The following is a 24903-nucleotide window of genomic DNA, read 5'->3' as shown; positions in this document are numbered from 1 at the left end:
ACATTAACATGGATCCAACATATTTTAGTTAAGGGATAAGGGCTTTATAGCTTAATATTGAATGGGAAATGACAGTAATAATGCCTGTTTATAAATAGCACTAAGCTGAGTTTATTATATAACACACACAGTAGGTAAGGGTCCCTACTTTATCTCTCCATCAGTTTGGGGTCCTTGGCCTGAAAAACGTTGAAGACCTCTGGTCTAGGGGGGTGTTCGTGCAAACAAACTGAATGTGTAACAACTGTCACACATTCATAAAATACTTGATTTACTAAAATTTATCCTAAAAGTAAAAATGAATGAAAAGCTTGTCTGATTCAAAAAGAATATTTATTAGTGGTGATGATTGTTACAGAGAACGGATGCATGTATTTGTTTTAAACGTCCCTACATAACATGTATTGTGTGGGTGTGCACACGCACGATTACAAAATAATAATAAATCTCCTCTCTAAATGCAACTGTTAGGGCAGGACAACTTACACCTTATTTGTTTTCTCAGGTGTAACTTAAACCAGAGAAGATGTTAATTAGGAAACACTCAGAATGCCTGTGTGAGTGGGGGGGGGGGGGGTACAAACAATAAATAAATGGTAGCTTTCTCTTGAAAGACTCTTTGAAAACTGAGTCAAAGTTTCATTATACATTACAGTGACATAAAGTCTGTTTACTCCAGCATGTAGCAACACCATCTGTATGTATGCTGACGAATTTCCACTTTTTTGCTGAGCGCTGTTTTTCAGTTTACACGCAGACAAAACAAAAAAGAATTTGAGTGGAAGCACGTACAGATTCAGGGTGTTGCTCAATGAGATTACAACAGGCGACAGGGACGCACATAGCAACAGGAACTGTTTCCAATTTAAACACTGTAATGAACCGGCCAGTCTCTGTCGGTCTGAAATCTGCACATCAAACTTAAGGTTGACAACTCAACATAAAGGCGTCTTAAGCTGTTTGTGTTTTTACGCATTAACCTGACCTTGAACTGGTGAACTGGAGTACATTGTTTTAATTATGTTACAGTATAGTCTATTTCTCTGTGGAGAAGGCTCTCTTCATTAGAGGAGGAGGGGTCTTTCCTGCTTCGTACAGAGATTCAGGTGGAGGTGAGCTCAAGCAGCACCAGTCCGGGATGCGACCGGTCTGGTTGTAGTAGTCCCGAGACACCGACCTGCTCCCTAGGATGTCCTGCAGAGCCCCAAAAATGGCACCTGGAGAACAGTTCACAGATGTTATAACCAAAACCTTCAGTGCAGCAGGCGGTGGCGAATATTTAAACTGAATCTCATATCTGACCTCCGAGCCAGGCAGTGCAGTTGGGCTTGGCAGGCGGAGCGTGGATGCGAAAGCTCTTGCTGGCCAGCACGTTGCTGTACTTGGGTTTCTCCACCAGGAGGCGTATCTCTGCCAGCAGGCGGTGCAGGAAGCCGGGCAGCATGGCCGTGCCTCCGATCACCACCAGGTTCTCGGAGAGCACTTTACGAGTGTCAATGGGGCACTGGGGGAAAAAAAATGAACACAAACGGACATATCCTGGTCAGTATAGATGAAACAACAAACATCCACTCTTCTTTATATCAGTCCCACAGGAAGAAAGAAATGGTAAAGGAAGCAGCCAACCCAGCTCTACAGAACAGCTTGTACTTAATTGGACAGATTCAAACAAATGATGATGGATGAAAGTAGCTACGACTTCCTTTCATGCACTACTTTCTATAGCATGTAAGTCTCTAGGGAGCTACCTTATTGAAATACATTCTGAGTAGAGCCCTGCGAAGAATTTTAATGGCATTACAGTGGAAGTCTGAGGCTGCAGCACCTTATGAGATTAATTAGGCTGTCCTGGGCTGACTTCCTTCCCACAGCGAACAACAACACAGCCTTCGGCTACGCTGAACGGCCACAGCTGAGAGTAACCGCACTTAAATTGTATTGGGAACTGCTGAATTCCTCCAAAGATAGTGAAGGTGCGCAGCAGGATGATTAGACGTAAACTCGGTCCAGCAAAAAGAAAGATTAATGAGGCAAACATCCGATGACGTGCACTGTATTATATAATGTAATACATTTTTACAGCAGACTGCAGTCACCCAAAAAAACATTAAACTTCCACAACACTGGTATGATTTATTAGAGGACAGATGCATTAGACTAGGACCATGTCAAAAAGCTCTACATCATTCACCACTAGTTAAATAAGGCATCAGATCAAACTGTTCTAAGGACTAAACTCTGGGGAGTTATCTCGAGATCTACATAACTTCCATGCCTTTTTTTTTCATTTGCATTCACACAGTCAATGTGAACACTTAAATGATGCAATGGTCAGCTGGCAGTTGGTACAGCAACATCACTACATGTAGACTAGATAAAGTTTGGACTTCATTGTCAACCCAGTTGTTTTGTTCCATTTTTAAGGCAAATGTTAAGACAGTTGAGGATTACACAGCTACCGATTTACCAGACTCCACATGGTTTTAAACTGCAGTTGCTTGTGCCCCATTTATGTGTTCAGTCTAACCCAGAACATACAGTGAAAGGTGCACAGACATGGTTTCAATACAACCAGTCAAATGTTCAGGAGAGGCCGAGTCAAAACCCAGACGTCAATCCAATAAACAATAATTTGTGGGCTAGACATAAAATGTGCTGTTCACACCCGGTCCCTGCCAAACACATGTGGTTGTTTTATTAGAGTAAAACTGCAGTGTCCAGATGTGTAAACCTGCAGAGGCCTGTCCACATTGACTTGGAAGGGGTGAATTGTTATGCACTTATATATTTGTAGTTACTTGATAATAAAGAGATTTACTTGGACAATATGATCGAAATAAAGCCAAATGATATTGACTGTGATTCATTTTATAAAGGCAATGAAAGAGGAAAATGAGAGGAAGTTGTGCAACATGGGAAAACATTTCGAGCAGTTTCAGGAACTGCTAAAATTCTTCAAGCCTTTTCAACACAAAGCAGTATTAATAGTAATATTTCACCTTTGTAACACTTGGCTTTAGACTGTAGGTGATTTAAAACTCTCTCGACTGGGCTTTAGCAATCCAGAAAAAAACTCCCATATTTATATTCTTCTAAAGGCAGAGGTATTTATGAGGAAAACATCACTGGTGTACACCTGTACTACTCAGTTTTAGACTACAGAAAGTAACAGACCAGTCCCAAATATAACAGCATGCTAGGCCATATAACTGAATTAGCAGCATGTACTAGTACCTTGACCAGAGTGTCCAGTATCAGAGAGGCCACACTCTTCTCTTCATTGTCCTGTTCAAACAGCATCTCCATCACAGAGTCCCTGGAAAAAGAAGAAGACATAAACCAGCAATTTTAAAATGAATACACCAAGAAATTTTTCACATATAGAGAGAAATAGGAGCCATGTCTCCTTCCATTACTGAAAGCTAATTATAAACAGCGTGATAGTACCTGATGGATCCTTTGACATGGAGGATTTTCTCCCCATCCAGAGGGTAGTCGACATCTGGAGGAGGAGCTGGACGCTACAAACACATTTACAAATTAAGGAGTAGTTTCACTAAGCTCTACAGTATTTATCTGCACTAGTGTTTGCTCACAGATTAACTGCGGTAACCAGCATACAAACAGATCACTCACCTCCGCCGTGCCGTCCAGGTTAAATTTGGCTTCCTGGATCTTGAGGCCTCTCTGCAGGTCACTGACAAAGCAGGTTCTGACTGTAAACGACAAACAGAAAACCACATAATTAAAGGATGCCCGTGACTGAGGAGAAGCATTTGAAGTCATTGTATTATTGTCTGTGACTTGTTAAAATTACTGATATGAATTAAAAGATTATAAGAAACAAACTGCACCCAGTCAAACCTGCAGCTAAACAACTGGTAAGGGCCACGTTGCAGCATGAAGCAAGTCAATTATATATTTGAATCAGAATTAAAACAAAGTTCTTATTTTGATGCCAATAATCCTACTACTCATAATTATCCAACAAACAAACTAATTTCAAACAATTACATTAATTCTTTTCGTGGTTTTCTTGCAGACAAATGAAATGAGACTCATTCAAGTGTCAACATAAATAAGTAGAAAACTCCCATACCCTGTAAACACATAAATCATTTCTATGCAACAAGGGGTCACTGATGATAGAAATATTGCAGTTTGGTTTTGCTGTGAGAATATCCGAAGGGAAAAAGAGGATAAAAGAAGCAGCAACGGGCTTAGAAGAGTAGATGAAACTGTCAGTGCCTCGTTCAGTTTAGGAGAATCTCAAGTGCATTAGTGACTGAAAAAACATGTTTCAATTATAGCGGTGAGGAAATGCTGCCTTTAGCGGCAATAAAAAAAAGATCAATAACCCCCATGAGACAAAAGCAAGAGGTGCAGATTTTACAAGAAAAATAACTGATTGAAACTTACCCTTAATATCCTCCACAATTTCTTCTGGAATTGTTCCTGAGGAAAAGAACATTTCTTTACTTCACTTGTGCACCTATCAGCCATTTCCCCCCCATTTTGCTTCTGCGTTAGCTTTACAGCGAGGCTGAATCAGCGGTTGGTGGAGTAAAAGCTGAGGCAGCAGCAAAGCACAAGTATCAGGTGTGACTGCTTAGTGATGAACTCCTTCATCAGACATCTATATTGTTGTCACTGCTGTCATTTTACAAACGCAGCATAAACTTCAGATTTGGGGCTTTATATTTTCTCAGTGAAGTTTAAGAGTTCACTGCAGAGGCTCGGCCCCGGCGCGCTTACTGTAGGAATACAGTTCAACAGTGCAGTCAAAAGAGAGGCCCTGTTTATTAAATTTTTGATGTATATACGTGCAGCTTGTCACGCTCTGCTGCAACACTCAGCCACTCAGTTTGGCTTCCTCTCCAGTGTGGAGAGAAAACTTTAAAATAGGCATAATGCATATATATTATTCACACAGAAACAAGCTCGTGTTAGGAATAGCAAATGATGCACAATGGGTTATAGCTACTATAGTTTTCTGCGCTTGTTACACTAAAACAAATCAGCAGTTTATATCAGTTATTTCTTCGCTAGAGTATCAGTTTTAAAAGACAAAGTCAGACTGGTGTGTGTAGATTTTCTGTAATTACCAATGACAGCCGGTACATTCTGCCCTGTGGTGGTGTCTGTGTCCACGGTGCACTGTTCCACGAGGAGTCCATTTAACTCCCTATGATGATAAACACAAATATAAGTATGTTAAATTAAAGGTTCAGTCTCTAGATGTTAAAACAACGCACAAGACATTGTGTGAAACTCATTATATTTACAGTTGAGTGTGCATAAAATAGTATTACAGGACAGCAGCTTACCAAAACCCTCTAAGAGCTACTTACTTATGGATGGCCTTTCCTCCCAGAGGCAAAGCCTCCCAAGCTGGGAGAATAGGAGTACACTCATATACCTGATTTACAACAGTTAAGGAAGGTTAGTAAGAAACATAACCTTAAAATGAAAGTTTATAACAATGCAGTAACTCCTAAGTTTGCATTTAAAAATTCAGAAGTGTCACAAAACAGAAAATAGAAAAGTATTCCCTTCAGTCAGAGACTACAAGAGGACGGGAAAAGGATACAGGCAGCACCAGTGTTTCCGTGTGTCCACAGTCCATCACCAGCGCAGAGTTGATACCCAAAGTCATGACGGCCATGAGGTGACTTGGAGCAAAAAGCACAGAGGGGACCTGGAGAACAACATCAAACACACAGAATAAATCCTCAGAGTCACCAGACTACAGATCACTCCTAGTATTAAAATCAAATAGTGCTATGACAGGTGATATCGATGCACAACTTCCAATAATGTCTTGAAATTTAAACCAGGTCTGCATCACCCCTCATTTACTATATAATGCAGCTATTTCACTGTTGTTGATTTTATCTCAGTGTCCAAATCCTGACCCACAGCATCATATTTTTTATTTTCAAATACAGTTTTGGGTGTCAGTCATAAAAAGAAAGCACTGGAATGACAAACAGATAAGCTCTTAAAAGGATTATAATCTGCAAATATCTATAACAGAATTTCATCATATTTTCTCAATATACTAAAATTATGAAAATATATGGAGGAACTCTGGTTCATCATCAGTTTTAAATGAAAGTGAATTACAGTTAAAACAAGACGACTGCTCTGTGTGAGAAATAATTTATACGTTCAGGGATATGTCATCCACAGTAACGCATACTCCAAACATAATCTGCGTTTTACACAAAACATTCATGTGCTCTCTTGTGGTACCTCAAACTGTTTGAAGAAAACTTTGGTGAGTGTCTCTCTGAAGTGGGATGGGCAGAGGATGGACTCGATGATGACCACTCTTCTGTCGCGAGGGTTCACCAACAGGTGCCTGATTGAGGCAAACGGAAAAACTTAAAGCCACTCTTGATAGGTTTTGTATTTATAATATTATCAGTTTGCCGCTGCAAACCATTATAGCTGAAAACAATGAAATCTGCTCTTTAATTACAGTATAAAACATTCACTGACTTTCACTATTTCTACAGAAAACAGGAGACTCTCACCTGAAGTACAGCATATGGATAAACTCTTTGAGGATGACATAAAGCTCTTCTGTGTTGATGTTGTACTGGACCACTTTGGTGGCCTGAAGGTGAAACATAAAAAAAAACACATCAACATACTGGACACTGTTGTTCCAAATAACTACACTCTGAAGGGCGCCGCAGTGTCTCACCTGCTGCTGCCCCGGTTTGCGGATCTCGCTCGGTATTATGAACCTGGGCCCCGTTTCCCCTGCAAAGCCACATCTGCAAGAAAAGGAGGCAGTCAGCCGAGTTGTGAAGATGTACAGCAAAGATTCAACAACATTTACAATCAAGATTATTGTGAGTGATTGTTTTCAGAAACACTTTTAATGCTTACAAGAAAAACAAGTAAAAAAAAAATTAGCACCATGCATTCAAAACTGCAAACTTATGCATTTTATAAGATGGTATCACCCTTAAAGTTCAGCTGTTATAAATAAACTAACAGTGCATCTCTGTGCTAAAGATTGCAGACCAGTAACTGCAGACAAAGACATCATTATTTAGAAGAGAACAGTCCTCTTACTGGATCTTCATGTGACTAGTTTCACACAGTTTCTCCCCCAGCAAAATAGTGGTTATTAAGGAACATGTATAGCTCCACTTTTTTTCTTAGTGAGACTGACTTCAGACTTTTATCCTGTGAGCTTATCTGCATGCCAGGGGGTTCAGTAGGCTACATTTCATTAGCTTAGCCTTATTGGATTTATCCCTGGTCTAAACTGGACTTAGCTAACGCTAGCTAAACACTGGCACGTTCACTTTACATAGCATTGACTGGGTAGCTTATTGGCTAACATCCCCGCGGTATTAAATACTAGAGCTATTTAAGATTTATTTGTACTGTCGAAACTGTATCTGTAGGACTTTAAATGTCAAGTTATCCTAAAAACATACATGGTGAATATATGGGCGGCTAGAAGAACAGACAGACGTGTTAGCATAATACGCTAACAAGGCTAGCAGTGCTAACGTCTGATACTCACTTTGTGTATGCTGCTCCTAAATCAATGACAATGGCAGTCTTCTCTCCTCCACTTCCCAGCCCATCAAATATTGGCATTTTACCGATGTGTTCGGCGTTGGGGTGAAAATAATATCTGTAATTATTAGTGCCGAGAAGAGCAGACTAGCATCGTCTCAGACGTCTGTTGTCTTCCTGTTGGCATGGGCGGGGTCTTCACTCAGAGGGCGGGGTCTTCACTGAGGTTCGCCTGATCAAAAAGATGAAGAGTAGCGCTGAAACCTCACATGTGTATCAACACAGGACCCCAGACAACTTTTAAGGTCACGGTAGTAGTAGAGTATGATTTCCTTTTTTGTTATGATTTTTAAGAGACTTCAAGTCCTGTTAGAATCATAGTGTAATAGCATAGTAGGCAAATGGTAAAACCACCCTTTTCCCAATAATTTGCTTAAAATGCAAGCTTAAGAATAATCAAGGAATCAGTGAGTAAATCATGTGCGTGTTGTCACAAGTAGTAAGCTGAGCTGCAGAGGACAAAATAGAAAAGTATTCCCTTAAGTCAGAGACTACAAGAGGACGGGAAAAGGATACGGGCAGCACCAGTGTCCATCAACAGGCCTCTTTTAGTGTCATCTTCCCAAAATTGGTAAACTGTTGTCTTAAGAGTGTCCCTTATACCCAAAGTCATGACGGCAATGAGGTGACTTGGAGCAAAAACACAGAGGGGACCCGGAGAACACCTTAAAACACACAGAATAAACCCTAAAAGTCACCAGACTACAGATCACTCCAAGTATTAGAATCAAACAGTGCTATGACGTGATGGTGAGATTATGATGAGGTGATAGTGATTCACAACTTTCAGTAACATCTCGAAATTGAATCCAGGGCTGCATCATTCCCCATTTACTGTATAATGCAGCTATTTCACTGTTATCGATTTTATCTCAGTGTCCAAATCCTGAGTACACCCAGTAAGCTCACATATATATGTATGTGTGTTTATTGGTGAGGGAAATTAGACACAAACTGTGAGAAGCGCACGACCTTTGACTTGAGGTGAAGGAGCTGTCCGTTCAGCACCACGGGGGAGCCTGGTGTGGCCCTGTGGGAGAGACGGCACATTTGAAAGGAATTAAACGCTCGTCACAAATCGGAGGTTGGTGCGTCAGTATTAAAAAAAAAAAAAAATCTTGCAGATTTGAAGCATTTGGTGGCAGCACTTGAGAAGCAGGCGGATAGAGAAGACTTTCCTTCAGTGACGCTGAGCTGCACAACAACAAGCCTCTCCTACAGCTTGCTTCCCCAGACTACCCGAATTTGTATGGTACGACTTGCAGAAGCTCCACGTCCTCCTCCAGAAAATGAACCCCGGAAGGTAAAGGATGATTTAATTATTACCGGCTTTGATTTTTACATGATGCAAACCTCGGTCTCGCTCTAAGGAACGCGCTGGAGGGTCTTTAAGGCAGCGAATAGCTGCGGTGTGGTAATTTTGTGCAGTCAGATTGGAGGAATGGAATTCCACACCGCAGCGTGAATTTGTTGACAGTTCAAACCGAGCGATGCTGTAGGTAGTGGGTTGCATGCGCATTACCTTCTGAGTGTATCGAGTGTATTGATCAGAGGGGAGGTGTGAGGTTAGGAAAGTGGGTTGCATTTGCTGTCCTGTGCATCATCAGGTCTGGTCGGTGATTTCTGTCAGACGATTGTCTGACTCAGGCAGTAGGCTACATAGAGGGGTGTCACCCTGTGAGTACCAGACATGTCCTTTCTCTCATTTTAACACCAGCACTTATTAGTAGTTTGACATATTTTGGAGAAACAAATGTGGCCCCCGTTTTGTTTTCGAATCAGTGATGGGGTTTGGTCGCGTTCACGTGCATTCTGTTTGCAAGACGCCTTGTTTTCATTTGGATGCAGCTCTGCGCGATGCACACATTTAGCCTTACATTCATGGAGCAATCTGAGGAGGATTCTAGAGGATAGAAAACCTGCTGCTATTTATAGGTGAAGTGCGGAGGGGTGCTAAGGATTGCTGTGTCAGATTCCCCCTCTCGTTCTCTCTCCCACTGTGTGCCGTGCATTTCCTTCTGTTTATGCACAACGAACAGAAGAATCAGATAAAAGGGATTTTCACCTGAACTGACTTGCATTACAAGCGAAGACACATGTCCCTTTAATCTGTACTTGCGCACCTTTGTAATCACCTGTCATTCAGATATCAGTATCTCTTTTTTCTGTCTTTCTGTCCACGTGTCTGCTGTAGTGTAGAAGTTAGAGGCAGGGATTGTTTGCACCTCTAGCCTATTTATCCATTATACTGACTGTCAGCAGGCACTGAGACGAGACAGAGATGTGGATGTCTGGGACGCTCCGTCGCCTCCTCCTAGCCTGGAGCTATCTCTGTGTCTATGGAGCCCCTGTCCAACTCCCAAACTTCAGCCCCACCACGCAAGACAGCTCCTGTGAAAGGGAGTGCGCCAGTTCATTAACAACACCTGGGTCAATACGTGCCACAGATGTTAAACCCTCACCCCCAGACACCGGACATGTGATGGGCCTGGTGCTGAATGCAGGAGGAGGAGGAGGGACTGGCCCAGATGGACGACCTGAGGGGATAGAACCAGTGACGCAGACAGAAAATGGGGACAGTCTTGGTGGGCGATCTGGGCCGAGCGAGGATGGCACAGAGGCGAGGAGCCAAAGGAGGAAAGTAAAGAGCACGCTCGAGATCGGAGACCCAGCCTCAGTTGATCCGGAGAGTAGAAACCAGGATGTGCCTGTCAGCGTAGAGGATTTAAGTCCTCCAGGTGACGGAAAGCAAACGGACATGGACCTGAGTATTCCAGAAAGGACCCCAGGTAGATCGCTGGACTTCACGACAGCGCCGCCACAGCTGGACAGGGTGAGCCAGACAATGCTGCCTGGCTTTGATCCTTTCCAGGACAAAGACCCAGAACCAAGCTTGGCATCTTCTCCAGAACCTCCAAATCCCTCCATGCCCCCCTCACACAATCCCATCCCTCCCTTGGTATTCATCACACCTCGGACATCCACACCTTTTGCTCTTTGGGGCCACGATGGAGCTACGATATCCTCGCTCCCAGACCCCTATTTACCCGAAATTGGACCAAGCCTGATTCCCAGAGAAGACAGCCCAGAAAGCCTATGGACCGAGGCATCAAGACCTGGAGGAGGTGAGTAAGAGAAGTTTAGTTGGTAATAGAAAATGGACACACGTGGGTTTATTTATTTATTTATTTTATTGTGGTGAAGCTTTCTCTAATCTTTTCTTGGTCACTAATCCCAAACAACGACTTCAAAGTGGTGTAAGGTAATGCAGTCACCATCACCCAGGAAGAATTCCCCCCACAGTAAGCCGCATATCTCCGCTCGTTGGATTTTGCAGGGTTTCAGGAGGCTTCATTAAAAAGTGCGGCGGAAATGAAAACGACATATCTAGTGGCTGAGATTGGCTTTGATGATTGGCAAAAAAAAAAAAAGGTGCCTGCTTTTCCCCGCTCCACTTTGAACCCCAGCTGGGACCCGTGGCAGTCTAATTACTTTCTATTCCTGACTCCAGCCTGAAAAAAAGAGAGCACACACAAGAGCCGAGAAAATGGTTGGTGGCAGAGAGTGTTAAACAACCCCTTTGGAGGATTCTTTATCTATATGCCCTCTAACCTTGTCGCTTTCTTTCCCACCCTTCATATTTCCTTCCCAGGCTATTGTAAAAACCAGGCAGGTTATTATTCATGGAGTCAGGAGAGGGGAATGGATAAAAGGAGTCTGTCTGAGCCAATATGTGTCCGAGTGGGGATTGTCTGTTTGATGAAGCTTTCTCCCAGTAGAAAAGGAAGCAGGCTGAAAACTCAATTCCCAAAATGGTATTATGTAAAGGGATTGCAGTCTTTACGCGTTTTTCAGCCTACTTTAGAAACGCTTTTGACTAAAGAATATGCAGTAAGTGTTTCTCTTGTGACACCCCGTCTACGCTATAGCTTCTTATCGAAAAACAATATTTTCTTCTTTTTGCCATCATTTTTGCACCATAAACCTGACTCTGACATAGTGGATGTGCTTCTAATGAGAAAGCTGCAAAGTGTAAACAAAAAACATACTAAATAACATACATTTTTCATATTACATCAGCATTTCCTGAACTGAAATCACAAGGATCATAAAAATATTTAGACTTTTTCACAGAAAATCTTACTCTCATGCTGCATTCAACAGCTTCTGCTGTGCCTCTGTGCTTATGTTGACACAAATTGCTGCAGACACCGCGGCCCTGCTGTCTCAAGACGAAGCCACAGAGGCCACCATGTCATCAGAGGCTCTCCCTCTCATCTTTGAGCCTTTTGAAGATGTCACACCAGAGGGAGCGGCAGCAGCGGTCACCCTGGTACCAGGCAGCGCTCAGCCTCCCGGTGCCATGGCGACTAGGGGGCTGCCTCTGGCAGACGTGGACCTGGATCAGCTGGTCACAGTGGAGAGTGACAGCGACGGCCCCTCACAGGCCAAGTCCATGCTGATGCCAGACTGGACTTCACCTTGGCAGACATCTGGCGCTGAGCTCCTGGAGCCAATCGGCTCCTCGGGTCCATCCACCTCACAGCAGCAAGGTCTAATTGAGATGGAGGATGGTTCAGAGAAAGGTGAGCAGACAGGACCAGCGCGAATGAGCTTTTATGTTCCCAAAATCACATGCACTGTATGTATTAACATTTTTCATTTATTTATTAAACTGTGTGAGAAACTACATTTAAAATTTTGAAGTAGAGTGTAAGTGCCAAAATAGATCATGACGAGGTGCACAGTTTTTTCATGTGAAGAAAAGTGCATTTTTAGCTCCTTTTTTTTTTCTTTTAATGAAAACCTTTTTCCTTCCAGGCACCCTCTGGTTGGTAATCAGTCAGTTCTGCACAGTGAACACTTTGTTCTAATGAATGTTTCCTCAGCGACTTGTTTAAAAGTCTCTTCAACAATTTCAGCATGTCCTAGTTTTCCTAATGTTCAGTATGAAAGATTACTTTTAGTCTCTTCCTCTCTTCACATTTTTGTCCGCCAGTGCTTCCGTCACACTTTAAAGTGGCTGCATTAATGAATATTATTGTAATGCAGTATGTAGGATTTATCTGTGTGCACATTTGTAGAAATGTTTACTGAAGTACGACATCTCCTGAAATGTGCCCTACTCCTGCTTTCTCCTTATTCTACTTTAATTGCGACACGTAGTTGCTGAGAGGAGACCAAACCTTGAAGACAACTTGCCCTCCACCGACACCCCCCTCTCATCCTTCCAGCATGCTATGACAACTGTAACCACGGCAACCCATCATCCGGTGCACAAGTCCAGATCTGGGTTAGAGGAGATGGAGTCTGAGGGTAAGTAGAGTTTTCTCAACAAATTCATTAATTAGAATTTTCTAAAACGTCCGCCTTGGCTGTTGAGCAGACACACAAATCTATACACTTTCTTCGTGCTCCACAGAGGAGGACGAAGATGACGAGAACTCTGAGGAATCGGTGGAAGAAGATAGCGAGGAGGACCTGACAGAAACGCCTAAAACATCCTCAACGCAGCCTCCGTACAGTCTCATCCCACCACCTCCAGTCTGGGTTCAACAAAACCAGGGACTGAGTATGAGACATGGTTTATATAACATCTCATATGCGCCACGGAACATACTAGAATGTGTTTAATGCTACAATACCTGTATTTAACACTAACAAAAGTAATACCTTCTTAAAGGTATAGACCAAAATAACAAGAATATTTAACTAATCCCACTGGAATATGTTGCCCTGCTACATTTCTGTCTCTTTTCTTCCAGTGCGTAGCTGGGTAGAGCTGATCAGAGAAAAGGTGAGACTGACCCCTGCTGTCCTAACATAGTCTTGCACGTCCAAACCCTTCACAATCACATACATGAGCCCTGACAGGTGAAGTATCCATGTGGTTTATAATTTGCCTTGACACATACACATATGTGTATTAATCTGCGTCTGGTGGCAGACCATAAATGAACCATTTAACTCCTGTCTGAGCAACGTTCGCTAAGAACGCCGCTACCCAGCTTTTTATCAGTGAATGTGTAATCTGATTTTAAACGGATGACACAGAAAGAGAAAGGGGATGGGAGAGACTTGAGAGATATGCTTATTCTCTTCATCAAACACAATGACAGTAACATCAGTATGGATTCGTGTCGGTCTCATTCAGCGTGGTCTGATTAAAGCAACATTATGTAAAGCAGGCGAGCGGGTAACAGCGGCCTCTGTGGACACAAGCGGTAATTACAGGGCCTGCTGCATTAAATTAAAGGAGGCAGTTCAAGAAGTGAAGGCTACTGGAACACAACACATCAAACCAAATGCTAATGCAAGGTTTCAGTTAACACAGTTTTCATCATTCATATTCCTAATGTCTCTTCATTAAAGGCAAATTAACGTATTTTGACGCATTTCATTTATAACTTTGGCTACAAGAGATCTTAAGGCTTATTACCTCGGCAGGCTGGCTATGTGTCTGGGATGTTGGCCCCTGTGGGCATCGGCATCACGGGGGCCCTGCTGATCGTCGGCGCCCTCTACAGCATCAGGATGATTCACCGCAAGAGGAGGAACAGCTTCAAACACCAGAGGAGGAAGGTCAGGCAGCCAGAGGTCAATACCCCAATCGCTTATTATCACTTTATTCACGCGTTATCGCTGACAAGTCTCAGCGTACCCAACAGGTTTTATGTTCAGTCTGTGTGAGCCTCAACGTGCATCAAGTTTACTCTTCCTCCACAGCAACCCCGAGAACCCGGCACCAGCCGTCAGGACCAAGCCATGCTGCTGGCCGACAGCTCAGAGGATGAATTCTAATGAGAGCTTCTGGGTTTTCTTTTGTGGCCGACCAACGGAGGCTTGGCGAACACCCCCATCACTATGACTACCGCATCTCCAATCACCCTGGGTTGTTTGGCTATGACTCATCTGATCCACAGAATGTGACTGAGTACAGGGCACAATTTGCACAGGCTGCACACAGGTCAGCGCTGTGCCCCCCCCCCTCCCTTTCCAAAAGTACCAATGCGAGCACTTTTCTAAATGTCGTCAGGTGATGTCGATGACTCTAGAGGCCTGGCAGGGCTGGTGCGCAGCACTTTGACGTTAAAAAATAATACCGTTGCTCATAAATTAAAAAAAAAAAAAAAAAAAATGCATTAGCAGGATGGTATTGACAGGGTGAAAGCGTTGGTATTAGGTTCGGCGGCTTTGTGGAGTGAAGCGGGAAAAGCGAGAACCAACAGGGTTTCTGTCGAGTGACAAAAGGGCTGTAGAAGAGTCGCATTACGCAGGCGATGTAAATACATGTACCGTATATGTAGCTGACTCTGGGCCAGTTGAGTTAGTGTAAATAAAGTCTTATTTCTTGCTGAACATCTATGATATATAAAGGAATCATTTGGGGAATACTATTATTTGCTTTTTTGCTTGGAGCTGGATGTGACCATTGTAAAGTTGGGAAACGTGGTGACTTTACCGACACGTAGATTCTCCCAAGATTTGCAAAATCACAAAATCACATGACAATCTGTACAGCCACACTTCCAATTATGTACGGACCAGCAGTGGAAGAATGACTGGCAGCTATAGGCGAGTTTTAAAGCAAGTTTTGTGATTATTATTATTGCTATTATTGCTTTGCTAGTTTATCCATCTGCCAGTAGCCTGCATATGAGGGGGAATTGGAAACATCTGTAAATGGCAGCTAGAGACAATAACCTGGTTAAAGTTTCATAAGTCTCCGCAACTCATGGTGTCCTGTCCACCGCCACAAATAAACTCTCAGCCTGTGGAAAACACTGCAGTAAATCTTGGGGCACATTAATAAGAACGTTTCTTTCCTTCGTGCCAAAAGAGCTGAGGAGAATCAGATGATTTGTCAGAGATACAAGATAAAGGTGCCGTTATCGTAGAGTGGCTCGGTCAAAATGTACCAAAACCTGCCTACCACTGCTCCTAAAACGCACAAACAAAATGTTATATCGGGTTAAATCCATACAAAAATAACACTAAAGTACTTGCAGGCTGAGGGCATTCGTTGTCTTTACCTGCTAAACAAACAAGATGTAAGGATGTAAGAGGTTCTGTCAGAGCTATGAAAGACGTCCTGTTTCCAGTCTTTTCTGGTTTCACATTTACCTGACAGATATACTGCCTGTGGCATCAAACACCTGATCCAACTCCTGGTATAAAAGCGAACAAGTGCTCCTCTCCAAAAGATTTTCCTTGTTAGACCCCTTTTAGAAAGCGTCACGTGCGACACTTTTGAATTAATGCTTGGTTTTAAATGTGAGATTTGTGGAAATATATACGTTTTATTCAGATCCAGAGACGTTACTGGTGTGAAGCGCATACAAAATACCATCATCCTAGAAACGTATGTAGCATAAAACAGATTTCGATGTACAATGTAACTATGAACTCACTGCGAAACGTTCCTTTGTTTTTTTTTTTTTATCTCCTCTGCATGACTGTGTCTGGGTCTATTCATACAGACTTGTCGCAGACACTTCTATTGAATGAAGTGTTTCTGTGGGCTGGAAAAGCACAAACACTGACAACAATGAAGCAGGAGTTCACATTTTAACATGTCAAACTTTTTTTTTGAAACTAGCTCAGTCCGTACAATGGTGTTATTTGTGTGCCTCCGTCAAGAGCCGATAAAAGGAGACGTTTTGCCCGACACATTCAGGCCCAGAACGACATGTTTCCGACGCTGTGGGTTATGTCAGATTAAGCCTGAAACGCTGTGAGAGTGAATAAAAGGAGTCATTTACAGTCTTCTGTCGTGGTCCAGACAGAAAAGAGGCATTTCAAGGTGTCTTTGGTTAAAACCTATATTCTATCAATAAAGAGCCATGTGTCATGTTTAATGTACAATGTACAATGTGTCTGTTTATATGCAATAATACTGTTTTAGGGTTAAGTGTGATGTACAACACAGGACACTTTTCTTTTTTTGTCTCTATATGTAGATATGAAACAGGTCGTGGTCAAATAAACAATTCTTCTAGACGTCTGATTGCGACTCCTCCTTAAAAACGCATTTCCGCGGAGCACTCACACACACAGCAGACAACATAACCCAGCTTTACAGCATTAAAAAAATCAAATAATTTATTTCTGTGTTCTTTTTTCCACATTAAATAAAAGCTATCGGACATTTCCAGATCAAAATCAAGAGAGGGGGGGACGGGGAGGAGGAACAGAGGAGAACAGACATGCAAAAAAAAAAAATAAAATTAAAAAAATACCTTTCTCGCCCGCCCTTTTTGCACACTTTATGAATGGCAATGGAGGCGGCGGCGCTCGGCAGAAAGACTGCAGGAAGATCCCCGTGGTTGCTCGTGGTGGTGACGCCCAACACCCATGTTACTTTATCTGACCGACAGACCGGATTCTCTAGGGGATTTATTTATCGTCTGAAATGTGGGATGACATTCGCCCCTGGTCGCGACAGTGCAGCCGATGTCCAGGTTGAGGAAATAAAACTGACATCTGAGAACACTGAAACTGGCATGTCAAGTCACAACTGATTCCAAAACACAGAGGAGTCATTGTCAAAGAGAACTGGCAATACCATGAGTCATGGCTACAAACTGATGTTGATGACGAAGCCCTTCAGTCTGTGATCGTGATCTAAATGGGAGCCACGCAGCTCGCAGTGTAATGCCCATTTAACTGATGGAACTGCCAGAGTTTCACAGGTTTGAGACAAAAAAAACTAAAACACGTCCTATAACCGACGACTGCTTTGAAAGAATGAGACAGGTCCATTTGTTAAGGAGTTACCTATCCGCTCCTTACAACAGAGGTCAGTGCGTAAATGGGAAAAAAAAAAAATAAAAAGGACCGAAACGGAGGCTGAACACATTAGAAAGGGACAGGAGGTTTAAACCTCCAGAGTAAACCAGAAAGACTTTCAACAGGGTCATAATAATAAAAAATAATAAAAAAAGAAAATCCTAAACAGTGTCTGATGAGCAGCAGAGATAATAGTTGGTGTTCGGGGTCTAGATTGTACGCTCATCGCTCTCGTCGCCACAAACACCTCTGGATGGGCTAAAGTAGCACAGAAATTCAGAAATAAAAATCAAATCGGACAAATCAACCCAAGTCGGCCCCAACCCAACAGATGATTCACAAAAAAACAAAACAAAAAATAAAACATGCTCTCGATATATCAGATGAATAGAACAACACTCGTATACAAATCTGAAAAAAAAAAAAAAAAAGCATTGTGATCCATTGTTCCAAATGCACACAAACGTATACAGACAGACCATTGTGTGGGTGGCACCTCTGTAAACATCTACTCTCCCTTCCAGTCCTCGGCTCCTGTCGTGTAATATCTCTGATGAGCCGCTGAAGGGGGAAATAAACCCACAAAAAAAAAAAAAAAAAAACAAAACAAAAAAAAAAAAAACACATGAACGAGGTCCTGTAGTGTCACTCAAAGAGATGCTCCTCTAAACACTCCCACCGCCGTCTACTCTGAACGTTTCGCCTTATTGCCAATATTTGTAGCAGGTTTTCAGTAGTGCCGCATGGCAGCGTCTCGCAGTGCTTTCCACTTTAAATATTGTAGACAAAAGCACGCAGATGTCCAATTGCATAATTTGAAGTGCTACAAAAAAAAGAAGAATTTGCATTTGAAATCTGTGATACCGGTTGATTCTCTCCGACCAAAAAAAAAAATCCAAGCTGATTATTATCAGGGTTTATTCTCCCTTCAGCTCCCGCCCCCCGAATCCATTTCCCGCCTTCCAAACAACATCATCTCCTGAAACGCTATAAAATAAAAATGTGCTTTCATTCCTTCCTATAACTAAACAAGTCCTCGTTAGGCCAGAACAAAAAAAAACGCAGCACCGTGAAGGCTCTGATTTCTTTTCTTTCTTCTTCTTCTTTTTTTTTTTTTTTTTCCCTGTGCGGGGCCTCAGAGTAGAGAACTAAAAGTCTGACAAAACAGATCCACACCATTGTTAAAACAGCACGCAGACACATTCATACTTACAACGCACGCACACACACACACACACTGCAGCAATTTCCAAAGAAGTGCATCTGACCTTTGTTCATTTTTTACTTTTAGGAAAAAAACAAAAGCGGCTGAAGCGGACTTTCTTTGCCAATTAGTGTGTACCGGAACATCTGGGCGCACCTACACACCGTGTTCCAGGATGGACATCTCAGAAGGTTTGGCCGTGAGTTCGGGCACCTGGCGGAGGGGGGAGGGGGGAAAGGAGGGGGGGTGCATGTGTGGACTCAGCCGCTTACAAGCAGCACGATGTTACAAAGGTGTATAGTTGAGAAAATCGAAATAAACTGAAAGCAAACGAAAGGATAAAATATAATCTGCTAAGAATACTTGTCTATTTTCCTTTTTTTTTTTCTTCTCTTATCAAGACAAACACACACAGCATACTCAAACAGGAATCCAGCATATGTAACACTTTGCCTCGATCGTGCGCCGGGTCAGCAGGGCGGCCGTGGCCCGTTCGCGCTGAAGGGACTTGAGTGGCACTTTGCAAGGACGAGAATCAGACTCAAAAACGTGAATCGGTAAACGGAGAGGAGACGTTTGACTACAACCGACGTTGGCAAGGAGTCTCTTTAGAAAAAAAAACGTCATTTTCTCCTTTCTGGGAATTCTGCAGTGGCTGGCAGTGCATTTTTGGTAAAAATGAGTTCTGATCTGGAAAAGGAAAAGAGTAAATTCCCAACCACATCCCGTCAGGGTTTGACGACGAGAGATTTAGTAAAGAACACCGAAGCAAAAAAAAAAAAAAAAAAAAAAAGATGGTGGAGTCACATGATGGGCAAAGTTTGAGCTAATGGAGTGATTTGTTTCAATCAACTGCTCTGCACCAACATGCGCACTCAATAACAAAAAAAAAACAAAAAACAGAGGATGGGGTTCGAAGTGTCAGCCTCAGACCGGATTAATCGACACGCTCTTATTCCCGCGCTCACATTAAAATAAACGCATGCATATCTTTACAGGCCTCGGTCCCCGGGGGGGCCGAGGCGGGCGATGGAAGCAGCAGCGGTGGCGGCGGTGGCGGCGGTGGCGCGGTAACGCCGCGCCCGCTGGACAGGATGGGGGGGAAACGAAAAAACATACTGAACGCACGACTCCGTCCGCAAACACAGTGTAACCAGCCACGCCCGCATACGCTCGAAAAATAGCCACTCACTTTCTAAGGAACACATGAGGCGGTACAAACACGCAGTCACACTATAGCTTTTTCCGTCCCCCGCCCCAACTCACAAGGTTAAAAAAGAAACACAAAAATAAACTCCACAAATATTTTCTTCCCAGTCCGTGTTCACTCCCTCCCCCCCCCCCCCCACTTCCTTGTTTTTTCACGTGGTGTTGTTGTCTTGAAGTGTGTTTTGTCCCCGGATGGCTTGGTGCGGCGCCTTGTCCTCTTTTGGGTTCGGATGCCCCGTCCTCACCTGAGCTGCGTCGCGCCTCACGTCCTCGTCGACGAGGCGTCGCGGCTTCAAGGCTCAAGTGTCATCGAGTCCCCAGTCAAGGTCATCCCAGAGACCACCCCTCACACGCCCGCCCCCCCACCACCACCACCACCACCACCACCACCCCGCTCCTCCTCCTCCTCCTGGTCACAGAAAGTACGAGGGGCCCCTTCATGAAAACATCAGGTGGGATTTCGGTCCATTTCTGCCTAAACAACAGTTGTTCAGAGGTCAAGGATAAAAAGGAGGGCGTGTTCGTGTGTCTATGCATACCTATGTGCATACTCCTTACGTTTGTACACAGGCGTGTGTGTGTGTGTGTGTGTGTGTGTGTGTATTGTGTGTGTGTGTTTGTGACTAGAAGAGCGAAATGACCGGGGCAGAGCTGAGGCTGTCAAAGCTGATAGTGTTGGAGGTGAACAGCACCTGCTGTCCCGTCCTCCCCCGTCCTTCTGCTTCCCCTCTAGCGGAGCCACAGTTTGAGCCGCAGCGCGTCCACTCCGTTCAGGTAGTATCTGAACAGCCGCTTGTCTCTGACAAAACCCAAGTTCTCGTACAGCTTCAGGGCTGATTTGTTTGTGATCTCAGTCTCCAATACAACCTGGGAACAGAAACAGGGGCCGTGTCAGTGAGCGGACACAACCGTGCGAAGACGACCTGCGTCCGTGACCTGAAGCCAAACTGTATCGCTGCTTTAGGATCAATACAGAGACGCCTGAATACACGTGTAGAATCCTGTTTTACAGGAGCCAGTCAAGAGAAAATGTTGAAAATTAGTTTATTTTCACCGCAGGCACTCGCTCTCTTTCTTTTAGATTTCTCATTATTTCAAAACCAATATGAACATGTGGCGACTCTGAGCAAATAAAAGAGGTTGTAGTAGAGTAAGAAAAACACTGGGTCGCTGCCACTTAAATCAAGGTTGCTTTTAAACTCAGATAAGTGAAGGACAGGGAAGAAAAACGTTGAAATGGCAAACTAAATTTGCATTTTATTCGGTTTGACTTAGTTCATGCTCAACCAGAAAAAAGTACCAAACTAAAACATGGTTTACATCGTCGTCCTTGATGTATTATAAGAGACACTATGCGCACGGTTGCTCATAGTTGCTTAATGGCCTTAATCTATATGTTATCATGTACTGGATGTATTCAAATTCTCAAAAAGGGCGTCATGTAAATCGAGTGGGTGGAGCTTACCTCGTCACAGTCACCCTCCACCATGGCATAGATGGCCTTTTTCACCAGATTAGTACCTGAAACAGATGAGTCAACGGCAGACGTCAGCGACATTTGTCTCACTCCGTTTCCTGCCTCAGTACAAAAACGTTTAAAGTATAACTCAGAAAACTTAACTTATCTAAATGGCACATTTGCATAGAGGTAACATGGCTGCGAATAACATGGCTCAACCTGCTCTAATTGTTTTTAGGGGAGTGCTGAGACCTCACCGATGCTTTTCCTTCTGTGTTTCGAGTCCACAGCCAGCATGGCGATGTAGCCGCGGCGAAACATCTTCTTATGCATGTCCAGCTTACATACGATGGCGCCGACACACTCCTGCTCCACCATGGCCTGCGACAGACAACACAACAGTCAGGCCCTCCCAGCGTCTACCGGAGTGGACGCAGTGGGCTCGGCAACATTTCCTCTGAAGGTTCCTGCCGTCCCCCCGCGTCTGCCGGCTGCCCGGGCTGACCTCTGACCTCCATTTCACTGCACTTCCTCTTATGTCACATGTGGCGTTCCCAAACAAACTGGAAGCGAGCGGTTTACGACCTTGAGGCTCTTGAGGATAAACAATTGCAGGACAGCGTTTTTCAAAGCAGAAAACACTAACAGTAGTCGTGAGAGGAAATACCAGCCAACCGAGCGCTGACGGATTTGTTGCATGCTCTTACGCGGTGGCCTGTAGATGACACAACGAGAGACCCTGACATCACTCGCGAACCAACAGAAACGCTGTCCTGTTTGTCCCATGTTAGCAAAAGATCTGTTAGGCGGGCGCTGAGGCCTGTCAGCGAATAAAATGCAAACTCCATACCTATGTGCTCCAAGTGAGACGTTTGTGTGTTTTAAAGCGGTGTGTGTTTATCATCAGTACTCCAACCAAGACGATCCAGCATGTCAGCACTAAGCTCGACTGCGTTAGAGACACACTGACAGGTGGACATGCAACTGGAGGGAACCAGTCCACAGGCCAGGAAGGACTGTGATTGTTCAGACTTGTAAAGTTAAAGAGAGATTAGAGCTCACGTCTTTAGTGTGACAGGGTTTGGGTTTACTCACCAGAAAGCAGAGCTGCGGCCAGTTGTGGATGAAGTACCTGTAGGTATAAATGGAATAAGGCTCAGACAAGTCCTTGGTGATCAGTCTCATGATCCACGGCATCTGCAGCTCGGACTCGTAGCGGACATAGCGGATGCCGTGGTTCTCCTCTTCCGCTCGGCCGGGAGAGCCGCTCAGGTCGAGCCGGGCCAGCTCCGCGGAGGGAGGCTGCTGCAGGTCAGCGAGGCTCCCCTCTTGCTCCTCCGGCTCCTCTTCTCCGCGGGGCCCGGCCGAGTCCGACGGCTCGTCGCTCGGTGGTCTCGGGGGCTGCGTGAGGTCAAACTCGTTTTTCCCTTCATAGGCCGCCTCAGTTCTTGTGAAACCCGGCATGCCGTTCATGCTATTGTTAACCAGGGGAGAGTGGCTGCCGTTTTTGGAGAAGGGGCTGTGGCCTTCGTGTTGGCAGTGCTCACTATTGTTTCTGGCGACCGGAGCCCCCTCATTGCTGCCGCTGCTGCTGCTGCTGCTGTCACAGTTGTCCACGGACGATCTCGGATTGTCAGGCTGGTCTCCAGCGTGTTGGTGGTTGTCCCGGTCCTCGGAGGGGCTGGCCAAGCCGTTCAGCTGCTGCTGCTCTCGGGCTTGCATTTTGAGGTGCAGCGCCGCCGGGCTAGCTCGAGCTAGCATGTTTTTCTGTTTATTCTTGACCGACCTTTTGGCTTCGCTTACCGGCTGCGGCTTCTTCCCTGTACCGGCGGGGGCACACTCCTCCCTGTGGCAGACAGGCTCTCCGTCTTCCGCCGCCGGCTCCCCTCTCCCAGCCCCGGGGAAAGGAGGAATTTCAGCCGGGGATGCAGGCAGTGCGCTACTAGGCCCAGGCGGCACTGTGGCCATCCCACTGCATTAAGGTGGAGATTCTCGCGTGGAAAACGTCGAACACAATGTCATCCACAAGGCGGAGGGGTATACAATCAATATATAAGTTAGTTCGCCGAATATTGCATAAATCTGCGGATTTCAAAGGCGCTAACGTATCCGCTGGCGACGTTTGTCGCTGCTTTCTCCTCGATTTCCCTGCTGCCGCAAAGTGCTGTCGCAGCAAACGCCATTGCAACAGCAGACGGAGACGTTTTACGACAGTAGTGTAACGCATGACAGATGCATTTTTTTAAAATTCAGATACCAGGAACCGTAGGAACTATTAGTATTTTACTTGACGTTAAATAAAAAAAAATCCACAGACTTACATTTTTTAATTTCTACTGACAATTTTATCTCTTGCAACCTTAGAATTCACGAAACATGAGGCAGTAGGTGATTAAATAAGTAGAGGGTGTTAATAAAAGGTTTCGTTACAGTGCTGTTTTCTATGCTCTGCTCTTTGCATGATGTTACTAAGTGATTATTAAATGAATGACAAAATTATATAAATAGTAATTTAATGTAACTTTAAATATTACCTCACACTTTAAAGTTTATTTTACGCAAGTTTCAGCTGCATACGTTCTTACTTTATAAAAAGAAAAGGCAAGGGAAGTCAAAGGTCATTGAGGAAGTCATGCTGAAGGGTTCACAGGACTGTCAACTCAGTAACAGCGGACTCTTCTACTTACCAGCAGATGGCGACATGCCGAAGCATAGTTTTCATTTGTAGCAACAATGCGGCAGTTTCTCCAGCAGATGTCGCCAGTAGATCACGTTGTCTCTTCATCCTGCAGTAAAGTAAAATTAGTTTCATCGTGTCTTCAACAGCTTCCAGACTGAGGCTACCTCCGTTCCGTCACTTCCCAAAAGTGCATTTAACTTTTACTTCAACATAAACTGTCCGTCTGTATTTCCAGATTAACGAGTGGTAAGTAGTAATTGGCGCCGCCAATGTGTAGCAGACAGCGACTTCACTGCTAAAGCTCGACAGACAAAATAAATGTCTTTTTTTTTAATAGTAAGGCACAGCAGCAATTTATGGTCTTTATGGTGAGAGAGGTGACATGGAGTTATGTGAACCCCTGGTTCAACTCTCTAAAGCTAAGCAATGAAGATGCAGTGAATTTCTGTAAACATTCCGACATAATTTCTATGTACATACAATGAGATCCATTTATATTTGGACATAGTTAGGACTATTTCATGAGTATGGAAAGTGCAGACTTTCATTTGAGGGCTCTTACATTAAAATAAAAGGAAATGTGTATGAAGCATTTTTATACAAAGGTCATTACTTCTTAATCCATGAAGCAGGTAAAGGGTTGGAGTGGAATTCACATTTGTGATAAACTGTGATATGAGATAATTGCAGAGCGCTCATTTGGCAGCAGTTGTCCTCACCTCAGCTTGGAGACACAATATAGGTCAGTGGCAAAAAGCAACTTTTCTTCAGACTCGTTCTATTTTCACCAAAGTAAGAAAACACAAAATAGGCTTTTTGTTTATCCTGTTAAGACTTTTAGAAAGTGAAACCGTGAAATGTTTCTTAAGCGTGCTGTATGAGCAACTAAACTAATGAGATACATATGACACCGGTGGATGCACCAGCTACACCTGACACTTAAACTCCAAGACTGAC

The 24903-nt window shown here is 43.9% G+C and overlaps 3 protein-coding genes across 5 annotated transcripts; 1 reads left to right on the top strand and 2 right to left on the bottom strand.

The window, feature by feature from the left end:
• Positions 1 to 314: 314 nt before the first annotated feature.
• On the bottom strand, positions 315 to 7761 carry actr10 (actin related protein 10). The gene is made up of 13 exons (XM_047573436.1): positions 7550 to 7761; positions 6713 to 6785; positions 6540 to 6622; positions 6256 to 6364; positions 5591 to 5698; positions 5352 to 5419; positions 5106 to 5185; positions 4420 to 4455; positions 3637 to 3716; positions 3448 to 3521; positions 3235 to 3316; positions 1303 to 1504; positions 315 to 1217 (listed from the first exon to the last, which is right to left on the bottom strand). The coding sequence occupies exons 1-13, from the start codon at positions 7624 to 7626 to the stop codon at positions 1036 to 1038; spliced, it is 1254 nt and encodes a 417-aa protein (XP_047429392.1). The 5' UTR covers positions 7627 to 7761; the 3' UTR covers positions 315 to 1035.
• A 919-nt stretch (positions 7762 to 8680) lies between these two features.
• LOC124998840 (armadillo-like helical domain-containing protein 4) lies at positions 8681 to 16605 on the top strand. Of its 3 annotated transcripts, none has more exons than XM_047573435.1 (8): positions 8681 to 8908; positions 9868 to 10730; positions 11814 to 12191; positions 12772 to 12921; positions 13028 to 13177; positions 13371 to 13402; positions 14053 to 14187; positions 14332 to 16605. In XM_047573435.1, exons 2-8 carry the CDS (start codon positions 9887 to 9889, stop codon positions 14404 to 14406), a joined length of 1764 nt encoding a protein of 587 aa, XP_047429391.1. In that variant the 5' UTR covers positions 8681 to 8908; positions 9868 to 9886; the 3' UTR covers positions 14407 to 16605. The 3 variants fall into 3 exon arrangements, with proteins under 3 accessions (XP_047429391.1, XP_047429390.1, XP_047429389.1); XM_047573434.1 differs by having other exon boundaries at positions 8683 to 8908; positions 9865 to 10730; positions 14053 to 14202; XM_047573433.1 differs by having other exon boundaries at positions 8684 to 8908; positions 14053 to 14202.
• Positions 16606 to 16680: 75 nt separating this feature from the next.
• naa30 (N-alpha-acetyltransferase 30, NatC catalytic subunit) lies at positions 16681 to 24307 on the bottom strand. Its single transcript, XM_047573437.1, has 4 exons — positions 22362 to 24307; positions 21524 to 21647; positions 21273 to 21328; positions 16681 to 20674 (listed from the first exon to the last, which is right to left on the bottom strand). The coding sequence occupies exons 1-4, from the start codon at positions 23232 to 23234 to the stop codon at positions 20537 to 20539; spliced, it is 1191 nt and encodes a 396-aa protein (XP_047429393.1). The 5' UTR covers positions 23235 to 24307; the 3' UTR covers positions 16681 to 20536.
• Positions 24308 to 24903: the final 596 nt, after the last annotated feature.

This window comes from Mugil cephalus, chromosome 21 (assembly GCF_022458985.1).
Source record: "Mugil cephalus isolate CIBA_MC_2020 chromosome 21, CIBA_Mcephalus_1.1, whole genome shotgun sequence".
Lineage (NCBI taxonomy): Eukaryota > Metazoa > Chordata > Actinopteri > Mugiliformes > Mugilidae > Mugil > Mugil cephalus.
This window is presented reverse-complemented; position numbering and strand designations above follow the sequence as displayed.